At 40.0% G+C, this 14,875-nt stretch overlaps 1 protein-coding gene across 1 annotated transcript; it reads right to left on the minus strand.

Moving 5' to 3' along the window:
• Positions 1 to 628: 628 nt before the first annotated feature.
• On the minus strand, positions 629 to 14,812 carry ift81 (intraflagellar transport 81 homolog). Its single transcript, XM_044364452.1, has 18 exons — positions 14,425 to 14,812; positions 14,129 to 14,232; positions 13,824 to 14,004; positions 13,621 to 13,710; positions 13,102 to 13,167; positions 12,678 to 12,788; positions 11,852 to 11,936; positions 11,124 to 11,287; positions 10,930 to 11,025; positions 9,271 to 9,417; positions 5,628 to 5,777; positions 4,521 to 4,649; positions 3,470 to 3,559; positions 2,487 to 2,573; positions 2,294 to 2,365; positions 1,990 to 2,075; positions 1,674 to 1,719; positions 629 to 1,443 (listed from the first exon to the last, which is right to left on the minus strand). Exons 1-18 carry the CDS (start codon positions 14,566 to 14,568, stop codon positions 1,261 to 1,263), a joined length of 2,031 nt encoding a protein of 676 aa, XP_044220387.1. The 5' UTR covers positions 14,569 to 14,812; the 3' UTR covers positions 629 to 1,260.
• Positions 14,813 to 14,875: the final 63 nt, after the last annotated feature.

Below are 14,875 nucleotides of genomic sequence, written 5' to 3' on the forward strand. Positions count from 1 at the left end.
TGAGGGCACTAGGTCAACCCTCCACCCCCCATTGTGCTCTTTAGGGGTTATTATTGTCAGATATTTTACAGGACTGGTGTGTAACATCTGTTAACACATCTTAATAATGCCCCAAGAAGCACAAGGTGCTATAACAATAACAACATGGTGCTGCCCAGTTGGATATCCAGCTGCCTTTTACAATGCACACATGATCTGTTTGGCACTAGAGCCACTAACATTGGCTGTCAACAGCAGATTAAAGTTACTGTGGGAGGGAGGGACAGAGGGATCCTGAAACAGCCATGAAGACATTTGTTGGGAACAACATGAGGGACTTAAATCATACTCGGTGTACACAGAGGTGTGCGACAAGTTAGTCAGCTGCTAAATATGTTATCAAATTTAGTATAGGGACTGACATTTGCTTTGCCCCACAAGCAGTTTAACATTTATTTACATGAAAATAATCAATTGTGCATAGAAGTTTGACATTTTCACAATTAAGTGGCTTCTTATAATGTTCTTTATCAACAACATGTCAATCAAATATGTAGGTTGAACTCTATAAAGACAAAAAATGATGCTATGTACCATATGTCTCATTCTGTTCAAATTGAAATAGATGTTAATGAAACAGGAGTCTAAATGAATAGAACATACATTTAATAGAAATACAAAGACAATGAAAATATGCAACTATGTTTCTTAAATTTCTTAAAGTTTTCTTGAAATAAGGATATATTGTAGAAAATAGCTAAAGTTATTTTATAAACTAGAACAAAGTAGAATAATATGACTAATTCATCTGCACTGTCCACAACAATGGAGGTCCCAGTGAATTCCAAAATTGGCAAGAAACCCAGTCCAAGGTCATGGTAGTCGTTACCAGAAATAGTTGACCGCGGCCACGTCCCAAGTGCACCACTCTGTATGCTGTTATCTTTGGACACTTTGATTGAAAGTATATTCTTGAAGATGTGTCAAAAAGGAGTCTCCAGTGGGTTGGACAGTGAAAACCTTTATGAAACCCCTCCTGATACATGTGTTCCTTAAGTTCTCAAACCACCTCAAACCGTGTCATCACAAGATGTTACTGGTGTGCTCCTCACAGAAGATAAATTGTATTTTGAATGTACAATAGTGTGCACTAACAGTTTAAATACAAAAACTCTATAGTGTAAAAACTTTTAGAAATGCTACAGGACGATATAGAACATTAAGTTGAATTCTGTGTAGTGAATGTAAAGCAGGTGACCTGCGGTTGACCCTGTCTTGTCCTCACAGCACCAGCCTATCCTCTCCTCCCTCCTGGATAACCTGACCAATAGACGCCTGGCTCTGAGCTCTTATGAAGCACTGCCTCTTGCACTCCATCAGCTGCTCCAGGTCTCGCCACATCTTCATCTGCTCCATGTTGGCGCCGTGGCTCTCCCTCACCATCTTCTGCTTCTCACGCAACTTCTGCAGTTCACATAGAAACGGAGTGAACAGAGCAGTAAGTCTAAATTATAACTGCATATGTCCAATATCTTGTTAATATATAAAATTAGCACGTAAAAGGCAGCATTTCCCTTAACCTTCCTTCCAGTGATCGTCCTTGTCCTACCCTGTCTGTCCTCAGACTGTGTTGTTGACAGCATGAAGGAATATTTCCAAGTATTGACCATCTGTTGGGTCAGTACTTTGCTCACCTTGCCAAGTAACTCCTGCTCTGCAATATTCTTCATGTACACTTCCCTACACAAAAAGAACAGAAAGGTAAAATTCAAATGCAGGCCATAGCAATTTCACATGATGAAATCACCCAGTGTTTTTAAATAAAGGTGTGGTCTATCAGCATATCTCGATTTCATGAGGTACGGTAACAAGTTTCTGATAACTCTTTGTGCTGCGTGAAAGAATAAAATGGCAGCAGCTTAACTGACTGTGTTGTAATAGGAGCTTCCTGGGGGGTAAAAAGGTGATTCATCTTGCGAGCAGCTGGTTGGCCCAGTTCAGCATGCTCACCTGATGGCCTTTTTCCTCTCTTGCGGATCAGAGGACACGTAGGCCTTCATCTCTTCTGCCGCCCGCTGTATTTGCATCTCAATGATCTGTGGAGGAGGGTGGAGGGTTTATTGTCACAGTGGGTGTTAAGGGGCAGGTCACTTGCAAAAGGCTGCTGCATTTTATACACCCCTAAGGCACCTCAGAGGGTAGCAAGTGACTTTTCAGTTCTAATTTTGGCTCGTAAAACGGTCATTATGACATTAGCTTATGGCTAAAATGTTTTTTTTCCTGCTTAAATCGACTGCCTTTACAAAATTCTTGCCTCTGACATGCAGTTGATATGATGGTATCGGTTTTCCTCCTGTGCTGTCTCCTCTCTCAATGCTTTCACCTCCTGTGAATGAAAACATAGACAAAAACATTAAATATTACACAAGATTCCACCAAACATGTATAAATGTATTTAAATTGCTGATCATGACTATATTCTATCTAGTGCAGTATAATTACTATACCTGCTCCAATTTAGATCTGTTGCTCTCCAGACCGGCAGCACAACTTTCATATTGTGCCTTCTTTTCATCATATTCCTGGCTTAGCTCCTGTTATGATAGGGAAAAAAGCCATTCACAGAAACACAGAGAAACCATGAACTAAACATCATACAATATGAGAATTAAGACAGAAACCTATAATACACAAATTTCAAGAGTTTTGTCATACTCTTGAAACTATTTCACATCAACATATTGTAGCATCACAGCTGGCGTTTGAGCAGTTTAACTTACAATAGCCTCTAGTCTAGTCTATTTATGTCTTCCTGTTGCAGCTCTTCATTAGCAGACATTACCCAATAAGATGGGAGAGCGATTCTGGGCACACGTGTAGGAAAATTTAGTCCTCCGCTTTAGCAAAGCGATGTGGGGGGCTTTCCCATCATGTGTTTTATTTATGGACTATGTAAATTATTCTTAATGGACCCTGTCATGATAACACAAAAAACATGATACAAATGACTTGCAAGCACACAGTAATGGACCCACCACCCCCTTGCCTTTGAATGAAGGACAGATTCATGGTGTATCATGGTTTTTTCCCCTCGAGAAAAGACACAAACAAAAGTCTCTGGGGAGAATTTCTGAGTGGGCTGTATTTTGCAGCTTATATCATCCTATATACTGTATGCATCACTGCAGTTTGGAATATGAATTATTCTATTTCTTTTACATCAGATTAGTGAACCACACTATCAACCCCAGTAAGAATGATTATGAAAGCTCAGAGTTGAGAGATCACATTGTGCTCCACTTCAGTATTAATTTCTTGTTAATTCTATTCCTGGGTTTGGTGTGTGAATGGGACACAGTGATCCTCTGTCATTTACTTTGAACATCCTTTATTTAAATGTGGTCAGGTGGAAAATTCTCTTTAGACACACTAATTGACATAGTTAGAGAACTCTTTGAAGTGGAGGTGATATAATGTTGGCGATGCTCACCTGACACCGCTGCCTCAGTGACCTCAGTTCTTTGATGATTGGAGCTAGAGCTGACTTCTTCTCCACTATCATAGAGTTTAATTTCTTCACCTGTAAGAAGACCAACAGCACATGGTACATTCAAACTGAAAAAAACAACAATAAAGCTACATAGTAAATCTTTTGCTAACAATAATCACAATGTTAATTTTTCTGTGTCTTCTAAAGGTTTATGGAAGTAGCACATTCACATATACATTTAAAGTCTGCAGAAAAAGGCCAGGTAACGTGACTGTGAGCAGCACTATCAACCAGACAGGTGCAACCTGACTAATCATATTTCTCAGTAGTACAGTATGGAGAGTGTGTGTAGCCAAGGTAAATATACCATTTTAGTGCTTCAACACATCCCACTGTACAGATTATATGACAGTATTCACTAACAATTTAGTAAGTATGAACTAAAAACATCACAGATTTCAGCTTTCAGGCTTAACAGTGTATTTCTAAGGTCCAATGTGACAGTCTACTTTCAGGTTGGAGCCAGGATGTTTGACTCCATCACTGGGAGTGGATCTGCACTTTGCTAAACATACAAGCTGCCAAACAAATTAACAAACTCACTACAGCTTGGAGCATGGCCTAATCATCCTTTGCAACTGCTTCCCTCTGGGAATCATGACAGGTTGATTAATATAGTAAGGTTGAAGCTGTGAGCAATGCTGGGATAACGATAAGCATTTGCTTTGTATTTGCATATTACATATAACAATAAAGGTCTATGCTGACGGTCTCACACAGGTGTTTTCAGTAACTCTCTGATTAGACCTCTGCCAGGTTGAAGATGGGCGGAGCTATGCAGGGAATTAAATAAGGTCATTAAACAGAAAGGAGGTCTAATTAGCCAAATTAAGTGAAAACACCTGTGTACATGAACCATGAGTGTACAGAGGAATAAAGTCAGCTTCCTTTAATTTCTCAGTGGAGCAGCGCCATAAAAATACAGTTAGTTGACATAACAGATTTAGCTCTTTAGCAAAACTACAGTGATATATAAATATGGTGTAGTCACCATTTCAGACATGTCATCCAGTGTGCGGCCCTTCTTCTCATCCAGCTCGCTTTTGATGGCAGACACTCTCTCCAGTTCCTCCTGAGTGTTGCTGTAGCCAGAGATGCCCTTCTCAGCTTCCACAGTTTGCTTGAAATACATGATGGTGAGACACGTTAAGTCGTCCACACAAGAACAAATTCAGCATTGAAATCTAATGGTTACATACAATCCCCCACGTAAAATGATAATTTTGTTCTCAGTATCCTGGTACCACCCAAAGTCAATATGAACTATCAGTCAGTGTGCCATCAACCACTTTACAATTTGAGTGCAATTAAGAGATACCGCTAGCAACCACTTTGTTCCATATGGTTAAATGTAAAAGCTGTGACATGAAAACTCTTTAAAAACTGGATTCAAAATATCAAGGACTGAATGTCTTACAATACAGCTAACACTATGGGGAGGACAGCAGCTTTCAGTTGCAGTAAGAGAGCTACCCACTCATCACATCAGAAAGATCAGAAGGAAAACTTTCACTGCTTTAACAAATCCCAGCGAGGGATGCAGACAGAGGATGAGCAGCAGATGTCAGATATCAGAAATAGCAGCTCAGACTGTCCTGCGTCAGACAGCCTATCAACAAGTCAGGTGCTGCATAGAGGTGTGAAGCCATTTCCCGGAAGCTTCTACCACTTCACTGTAAACACAACCTGCTTGAATGGGGAGATCAAGTGAAAACAACACAATTGGAAAAGCAGTATGGGAGCAGAGAGGTAGATGGGATAATGGATGACTATTATAGGGAAGAGAGAGCACTAAGTTAGGCGGGTATCTAAGGTCCAGGCAAGAATATGGGAAACTAAAGGATGGGGAGGAACCAGCCTGTGGTCAAAAGATCTCTACTTTAAATTCCAAACCTTAGAAAACCTCAGGATATAAAATAAATGATGGCTTCTTTAATGATGCCATGTGCAAGGTATTGTATGAAATGATAGCAGCATTCAGATGTGACCATATGAATATTCTTTCATTGCCATGCAGTCACCTTTCAAGGCTGCTTCTCTAATGTGTTTTTTTTGTCTGCTTGTCTTATGTTCAAGTTGAAAAATGGGGAAGAGTTACCAGTTTCTGTTGGACAGTCTCATGCCTCTGCTTGAGAATCTCCTCTGTCCGTTGAAGAACTCCATACTCGGCTTTCAGCTCGGAAATTTCCTGGCGTTTCTTCTTGTACAAGGTTCCCTTGCTTCGCAATTTCCCCACCAAACGTTTCAACTGCGAGAAAGCAAGAGACAGAAGTCAACACGACCTTCAAATTAAAAGAGCACTGAATGTTACTTTCAAAAGACTCAAATACTAAAGATGTCAGATGTCCTGGTGCCTACAGGTTAAGATGCAGGCTATAACAGCAACACGTCCCATTTGATATAAGACAGGGACCTTTGTTGTCCTTCCCCCTTCTATCCCACTATGTTTTATGTCTACATCTGCATGGTCACTCTTAAGTAAAAAGGCAAAATACCCAAAATAATATTAAAAAAAGCTCAGCATTCTTTAACATGAAAATATGGTTATTTTTTGGTGAACAACCCCTGAAAATCTTGCTCTGCTGACCTCCAGTGCTTTAACTTCTCACCTTGCTGGAGTGATGTAAAGATGTAGTCCAGGACCCCGTGACCTCACTGTTGAAATAATTTATTGGTTGCTATAATCAATTCCTCCCTCATACAATTCTAATGTAAGAAATGGGGGGACAAAACCCAATCTGTGTTCTGTTTAAAATCGAAAGTTCAGAAATACCTCTCTTTGTGATTCCATGTACAGTGTTTCATTTCTGAGCTGCAGTGTAAAGATAGTAACACAAAGACAGAATTTTTTAAATAAAATGACTGTAACTTTGGAAGAAGATCCCTCGCTTGATTTGACCAACAGAGACTGCTGAGGTAGTATGGAGCCAGTATGGATAGGAGGAACAATCACTTCAACCAATAACACATATGGAGATGTGAGTATTATATTAGGACAAACTTGAAAAAATGTGAGCATATCCTTTTATTATTACTTTTCAGTGAAACCTAAGATTGCGTGCCTGCCACATGCAATAACTTATAGTTATAGTTGGTTTAGAAAAACAATGAAAGAGGCATAAATGCAGTTTATATTTGATGACATGGTGTCCAGCACAGCTGAGATACTAGGAAAGGCCACAGGAGAAGACGATGGGTTGAGTCAGGTGATGGAAGGGATTAAGGAACAGCAGAGGGGCCTGAGGGGCCACGCCATGATCTGAAATGGTCACTCGATCCTTTCAGGCTCACATCCAATTATATACAACAAACTGCTTCATCTGGCAGAATAACTGCTTTAAGTGGATGTTCAGTCCTCCCCACAGTGATTGACTGTCTGTTGGGACACAATGAAACTCCTCCACAATGAAGAGCAGCTATAAATGAACATGGACACGGGAGAACAGCCCCAGAAATCAGTGTGCTTCACGTCCTTTGGGGACCCGCCAAGCTTGATGTGTGTGTGTGATGGGTAGGTGGGTGGATATGAGTGTGTGTGTGTGTACATTTATTCTTTGTGTATTTTGAGGCATCAAGGACAGACATGGCTGAGAGAGGAATTAGCACAGCAGAATAATACTGCATAGTGTTCCTGACAGTGTGTCCCCAAAACAACTGCGGTTCAACTGGCCAGCAGCTCAGTCATAACACACTTGTCACAGACATGCAGTACATTCACACCAACACACACTTGCATGCAAATCAATAGAAACATAAATAATGCAGGAGATGCTCCAAATAACTACATGCAGGACATACAGTAGCAGCGTGTGCTATGAAATTTGAATTTAGCAAGTTAGAAAAAAAATCAGCAATGGGGTCTTAACTAAAGTAAGACTAAATTTAACCAGTGTGATTGGGCTGGTTGATAAAAGTGGTTTCATGTTACCGGCCAACCAATGATGAGCAGATGTAGTCATCCCTCTCAGAGAGACCCTGCAGTTGGTGGGTGGCATGTGATGACACATAACCAGCAGAATGGAAAATACCACTGATAAAGTGATCATCTCCACCGTGGCTGATGGCCCAAAACTACGGAGGAGTCTGATAAGCTGTGTTTGACAAAACATTTTCCATTAACTTCATTCATGTATAGACTCAAGGGCCCTCTTTGTTCCTACAAACAGTTCCCTCTCATCATTGCAGACTTAAAGGCATGTCAGTCGCAAATTACTGTAACAGCCGTGTAATTATTGTAGGATATTTGACCATGGCTTTAGTACATATGTTTTCAAAATTACAACCACATTTTCCTTAACATCCCATAATATATCTTCCTGTCACAAAGAAGATTTTAACATTTCTCCTCCGCTGCATTGTTCCGAGGAATGCTTTCTCTTTGCTTCCTGGGGAGAATAAACATGTTGAAGATAATTTTTTCCACTAATATTTCACTTCCTTTATCATTTGCCAGAATCAGTGAAAGTATTAGTTTTGTTTCTGCTGCAAAAACATTTCCCTCTTTCAGTTTTGTGCCATGTTTTGTGCCAGAAAATTTATCAGAAGGTCTGACCAATTGGCAGAAACCAAAAAAATGCATTGAAGAGGCCAGAACAGGTTGTCCATCTTCTTAGTACATTGGTCTTGCTTATTTAAATAAATTATATTAATGTCTCAAAGTTATGTGGCAATAATGTATCAATGCTAAAATGCTACATTTAGCATTTTAAATGTTTGTAATAGAGATTTATGCAACGGAAATTCACTTTTTTCTTCTTCCCCCACACAAGCACGTCAGAGGAGTCAGAATGACACACGTGCACCATCCGCAGGGATTGACAAAAGCCCCATACCACACAGGATAGAGCAGGGAGAAAGCTGTTGCAATTTCATACATGCTGTGACTCTTTTGCCTCAACAGTGAGCCCAGCTCTAACCTCAATGTGCGTCAAACACCAGGCTATAAAAATTCTCGTCCACACAGTGCATTATGGTCACAGCACAACCCCCATCTGTCAGCATCCCTCTGCTAATACAGAACTGTTTAAGGTTGACTTTTTATCTGTAAGCTGAGTGTATGCTTAGGCAAAAGAGGAGGTGATTGCTCAAGGCTTTCTGACTTAAGTGCAACAATATTGTTAAGTTTCAGTCTCCCTGTCAATAGTTCAGTCCTATTCATCAGCATGCCAGCTCAGAGTGGACCATTCCATGTGTTTGAAAAGGAAAGAACTGCACATCTTTGTCATGGGATAAAAATAAAGACAAAGGTTTTATGCCATGAGTCTGTTTAATGTGTTCAGCTGACTAGAATTGGGAGATTGAGTACACTAAAGATTAGGGAAAAGGCCAACTTTCAGGCACTTTGTTCAGTACAGTTCCTTGTTCTGGATATTCTCTGTTGGGTTCTATTTATGGCTCTGTATGGGAATGTGGGGGAGAGTAGGGAAAAGGGATAAGTAACATTAGACAGTGAGCCTGTCTGTGTTTGGATAAGAACAGAAATAGCCTTTTGTGTTTTCTGTGGTTTGAAAATCTACTAGTGTGCAGATAAAGTTTCTATAGGTGATGTTTGCCGTCACCTCAAACACAAAGAAGAGAATTAGACAGAAAATGCTTCTTATCTTGACCGTTGGCAATAAAATCCAAAATCTGCCATCATACAGTATATGTCTAGCTAAAAAACCTTGAAAGAAAGTCAGAATTGGTTGATATTTAGTGACTACATAAATTAGTTACTGTAAGAAGCACGTTCAACAGTGTACCTCATCACCCCGGATGACCTCTTCTCCATCTGTCGGTCGTGCCTGGTTGGTCCTCTGCCTCAGCTCCCGCTCTGCTGCAGACAGCTCCTCCCTCGCTTCCTGAAGCTCCTCTGCCTTCGCCTCCTTCCTACGAATGATGATGGACGCCTGCAAGAATCACATTACATTGGAAATATAAACATGATATAAGAGTTGCTGCTGAGTGACTTTTCACTCATTGGAGAGTGAATGTAAGAGAGCAATGATGATACTAATAGGGTAGGAAATATCAGCTCATAAAAAAAGCTTTGCATTAGAATGAAACCTTAAATCTACAGGCACTCTTGTACAGAGGTAGAAAAACAGTGGATAGGAGCTAGAGAAAGACATTGTAGTAACACTACAGAGAGTCTACAGCTTCACTAGCAGCTCTGCGAGGCTGTACTTGATTTAAATGCTCACATCAGCATGCTAACAGGCTCATAATAATAATGCTAGCATGTTGATGCTCAGCAGATATAATGTTCACTGTGTGGGTTTGGTGTGTTGGCAGGCAAACATTTGCTTGTTAGCACTAAACACTAAAGAACAGCTAAGGCTGATGGGAATGTCATTAGTCTTGTGGGTATTTGATCATAAACCAAAGTATTGGACAAATGATAGCATAAGATGAAGTCAGGGGATCAAAGTTATTACAATTAATTTTCTGAGGGGCTATGAATCTGTGTACTAAATTTCACAGCCAATAGTAATCGAGATATTTAAATAAAGAACTAAAAAAGTCAACCTCATGGCAGTGCTAGAGGAAAGGTAAGAGGATCAACAAAGTCATCAGACTACATTGTCTGGGAATGAACTTTTGTGCGAATACATCAAGTAGACATTGAGCTATCACAGCATACATGACAACTTTGACCTGCTGCTGGCGCAAGAGGAATAGTCAAAGTCGTTAGAATGTATCCTCTGGGGACCATGAATGTCCGTTGTTAATTTCACAGCAATCTAATTAATAGTTGTAGAAATAGTTCACTCTGAACCACAAATGTTAACCTAATGGTGGCGCTACTGAAAAAGGTTCACCAATGTCAGTAAGATTCACCCTCGAGGGATCATGAATGTTAGTACAAGATTTCATTGCAATCAATCAGATAGTTGTTGAGATATTTTAGTCTGGGCCAACATGGTGAACTGATTGACAGACAGACATTGTCATCCCTAGAAGCATGCCGCTAGCATGGCTGAAAACCAGCAAACTGTTTGTAGTGTAGACTAAAATTGAGATACAGTTCTTAAACAAGTTTATTATGATATAATTTATGTATATATTAAAACAGTAAACTGCTTTTAACCACAGCTTTCTCCTCAAGACTTGACTGTACACACATTGTACATACAGTACACTTCCTAAAAATAAAAACCTTCAATTTCACAATCATCAAAGATGAACTATCAGCCTCTGTTATCTCTGCCTTGTTAAAGCAACAAAACAAATGAATAAATAATCCAATATATCAAGGCACTGACCTTCTCTAACATAAATTAACCTGCTGGTGAACCTTTGCAAGACGCCTCATCCTTACCATCGCACTGCATCAGTCAGCACCCACAGGGCCCAGTGCACAAGAGCCAAAAGAGACAAAATAGATGAAAGACATCAAAGAAAGCCAACAAAGTCAACACCTGTTGCCTGTAAAGTGTCAGTTTGTCATCCATTGGATCATTTCTCATCATCTTCTTTTCAATCAGCTGGTTTATCTGAGAATCGACTTCTTTAATCTGTAAAAGCGGAAATTACAGAACTCTCAGAAACTGACACATCAGAAATTTGCAATGATAAATATGTGCAGAATTCACAACCACATCCTGGTTTTGACCTTGTCCTCCAGCTCCTGGAGATCCGCCTGGCCCATGGCAGGCTCTGACGACACCTTCTGAAGGTACTGCACTGTATGCCTCATACCCTCCAGCTCTTTGGGGAGTTTCTCAGAGACCATGTAGGAGTTGATCTTGATCTCCTCTTCAAGCCTCTTCATTAAGCCTGAAAAAGACAAGAGTGCTTTTAATGAAAGCACTTTGAGCTTAAAGTGGTTGAAAGCCCATCAGGCTCTGATTACTTGAGTCAAGCTGAATATCACTACTATATGCAAAGCTACTGAAAATATGAAAAAACCCACAACAATTATCTTGTGGTAAAAATACTGATATTAAAATACTCTTTAATTAATTTCATTGTTGAGAAGTAATTACTTGTTCTGAACAGAGTACTTATAAATGTCATCATTGTTGGATTAGTATTCAAAGTACTTTTTCAAAGTATTTGTGATAAGTGACTTTAATTGCCCAGATTCACCTCAGTCTGCATTGCACAGATCTTTTTAGAAACTGCAAATGTGTAAATCTCTCCTCTGACTGAAGATGAGAACAAAAGGAGATAATTTAAACATCAGATAAGCTCTATGATAGCACTTCAAAGATCAGCATAATTAGAGAGTCTCAACAGATGAATGCCTATTAACTGGGAGACCCCCTAACACTCTCCTGTGTCCTTGAACTTCCATCCAGCTGTGCCCTGCAGAGGCAACACCAGGACATGGGTACTCACTCTCTGGATTGGCATCTGCTGCCGCCTGTCGCATATCCTTCAGCTGCTGCTGCGATCTCTGTAGTCTCTGCTCTGCCTGGAAAAGCTGAACACATGCAAATGATTACTAATACAGGTAAGCTGGGAAAATGTACATGCAATACCTAGTTTTAGGGTTGCGAGTATCAATTGATCTTTCCATTATTTTTTCGATTAATATATGAATTGTTTGGTCTATAAAATGTCATAACAGAATGAAAAATGTCCAGCATGTCGTCCCAGAGCCCAAGATGGCATCTTCAAATTACTTGTTTTGTCCCAAAGGCAAAAAAACAGCAAGTTGAGAAGCTGGGAGTAGTGAATTTGTAGTGTTTGGGTAATAAAAATGACTACAACAATGAATCAATTTTCAAAATTGTTGACAAACCCTACAATGTTGGCTCAATTCAATGTCTCTATAGAAGTATTTCAAAGCTGTTTGCTCACCCAAACTTGATTACTCACAATTGACATTTTAATGTCTGGAAAATTTGTAGCTGAAAATTTATTTGAAAAAAGGCTGTACTTTTTCCAGGCAGTTGCAAAATATTTCAGTAATGATTACAAAGTTATCTGTTGTTTATGATTATGCCAAACAAAGTACAAGAAGCAAGAGATCTTATAGTGCAAGATGTTTAAAAGGCTTTGAGCATGATAACAATCAGGTAAACAGTTACATCAGCTGAGATACTTTTGTCTTTTCAGTCCTCCAAAGCACAGCAGACAGCACATTGTTTCACTGGTTTATGACGCCTCTGTAATATATACAGAGGTGAAGATGTTGCAATGATAAATAACAAGAGTTTACTTGATTCTTTTGCTCTTGCTTCTGGTGAGCCAGTGACTCCTCTCTCTCCTTCTCCACTCGCAGCTGCCTGGCCTGTTCCAGCATCCGTTGATGGTTGGACACTGACTCCACCTAGTGGATCAAAAAATTCACATGATGACAGTGTTTGATGGCAGGCTGTCACATGGTCAGCAGAAATAACCACGCACCTCTGACAAGAGTTAGGTTTCACCTTTTGGCAGGGCCTATATGTAAGACCCATTAAATCAACACCTCATTACTTCACAGCCTTGTTAAGACAGACTTGCAGCCTGTCAGATCCCTGTCAGGCTATTAGAGAAGCTGATAATATATGTCTGTGGTCATGTTTTCATTCCTCAGTGGATCCTAAAGCCTTCCAAGCATTACAAGAGCGAAAGGGGCCTCTCAGGGTTGTCAGACTTACCCTCTTCTTCAACCTCTCCACACGTTTGATTAGTTGGTCTTTCTCCTCCTCCATTGCACTAATGTCCTGTTATCGAAGGAAAGAATGATTATTTTATAGTACTGGACATACTAAAATAAGAAAAGGTGGATTATTTTATTATTTACATATCAGAGAAACATTATATATAACCGCTGAACAAAATCATGTTAATTAGGGCTGCAACTATTTTCATTATTGATGAATCTGTCAGAAAAATACTAACATCACAATATGTGCTACATTATTATCATAGAGGACAAAGCAAACCAGCAAATATGCAAATTTGAGAAGCTGAAACCAGTATTATTATTTGGGTATTTTTGCTTTAAAATTACTTAAAGAATTGGTTAGTTAATTATTTTTCTGACAATCAACTAATAGATTACTTGAGTAATCATTTCACCTCTGATGTCAATGCTGACAGTTTTATACTGAGAAAGCTTAGTCTCAGTAACTTCTACTAAACAATGATTATAAAAGGTTGACTGTTTTGTTTACCCTCCTGATTTCTGCTGTGGAGAAGCCTGAAATCCTCAGCTGCTCACACTCCTTGTGATACGTCTTAAATCCTTCCACCAGCTCTTCATACTGTGAGTGCACAACATTAATGCATCCTCTCTTTTGCCTTTTAGTTTATTAACACATTCAATAACTAGGAAATTACATGTTGATGGTATGTGTGATATACAGTATTGATGCACCTGGTGATAGGTGTCATTGATGACATCATCCTGCAGGAACTCTGCAGGCACCTCAAGTTTAACTAGAAAACGAGCCAAGTAAGCCCTCTTCTTCAGCTCAGGGACCCTCTGTAGCAGCCAGTGGAGGATAGGGTGGACCACCGGCTTGCTGCCAATCACCAGGCCCTGTCTGAAGCTGCTCCTGTGTGAGGCCAGAGAAGACATTGTGTGCATTGTGATAAAAAATATCCCACAGAATAGAAATACAGAGAGCTTCACTATATGACGTGGGGATATTTCAGTTCTCATTGACCACAGTAACTTACACATCGGATTGGTTGCCAGGAGGTTTGTATTTCAGCATCCCCAGCAGAGCACACATTCTCTTCACGGTTTGTTCAGGCATTTCCTCACGGATATCTAAAGCTTGCTGAAAACAAGCAGAGCAGTGGGAAGTAAACTGCTGCAGCACTGACACCGCTGAATGTCATTACCTAACATAAAGCAATTCAATGATGAATGTCACACACAAACTACTATCACATAAAACCACAGAATAAATACAACACAGTACACAACCGTACCAAGTCTGTAGCTACAGTTGTTGAAGCTAGTCACCCACCTTTGGGTCTATTTCAGCCAGAACATCATTTAAAATCTGCAGCAGCTGCATCGGTTCGAGAGAGTCAAACGTGATGAGGTTAAAGTTTTTCTTGAATGGGTCTTTGTTGAGTTGCTCAACGATAAATTTCAGCTGCTCACTCATCTTGGAAACTTGCTTGTTATATCAGGTCCTCTTCTTTGCTAGCTTAGCCAGCTAACTTTTTAAATAATTAGCTCCCCGTCGTCGACTAACTAGCTAGCTAGCATGTAAAGACGCCCTCTTAAGACTCCTCCATCGGCCTTGTTGTTGACTGTGTAAAACAATAATTTACAAACGATTATGAGACGTCTCCAGGATATTCGTTAGTTCGCCTTGTTGTCTCTTCAGCTACGTTAGCTAGTTGCTGTCAACAACGGCCGCATGGAAACCATGGAAACCATGACGGCGTCGCGGGTTAGTTGCTAACAGG

This window comes from Thunnus albacares, chromosome 2, assembly GCF_914725855.1.
Source record: "Thunnus albacares chromosome 2, fThuAlb1.1, whole genome shotgun sequence".
Classification (NCBI taxonomy): domain Eukaryota; kingdom Metazoa; phylum Chordata; class Actinopteri; order Scombriformes; family Scombridae; genus Thunnus; species Thunnus albacares.

What these genes read in the sequence shown, in the direction of transcription:
- ift81 (XM_044364452.1), bottom strand. Translation starts at nt 14,568, where the DNA reads ATGAGTGAGCAGCTGAAATTTATCGTTGAGCAACTCAACAAAGACCCA. An exon ending in TGGAGAGGTTGAAGAAGAGG is followed by an intron (nt 12,789 to 13,101) that starts GTAAGTCTGACA and finishes TTGATCCACTAG; the next exon opens with GTGGAGTCAGTGTCCAACCA. An exon ending in AGCAGGAGTTACTTGGCAAG is followed by an intron (nt 1,444 to 1,673) that starts GTGAGCAAAGTA and finishes TGTGAACTGCAG; the next exon opens with AAGTTGCGTGAGAAGCAGAA.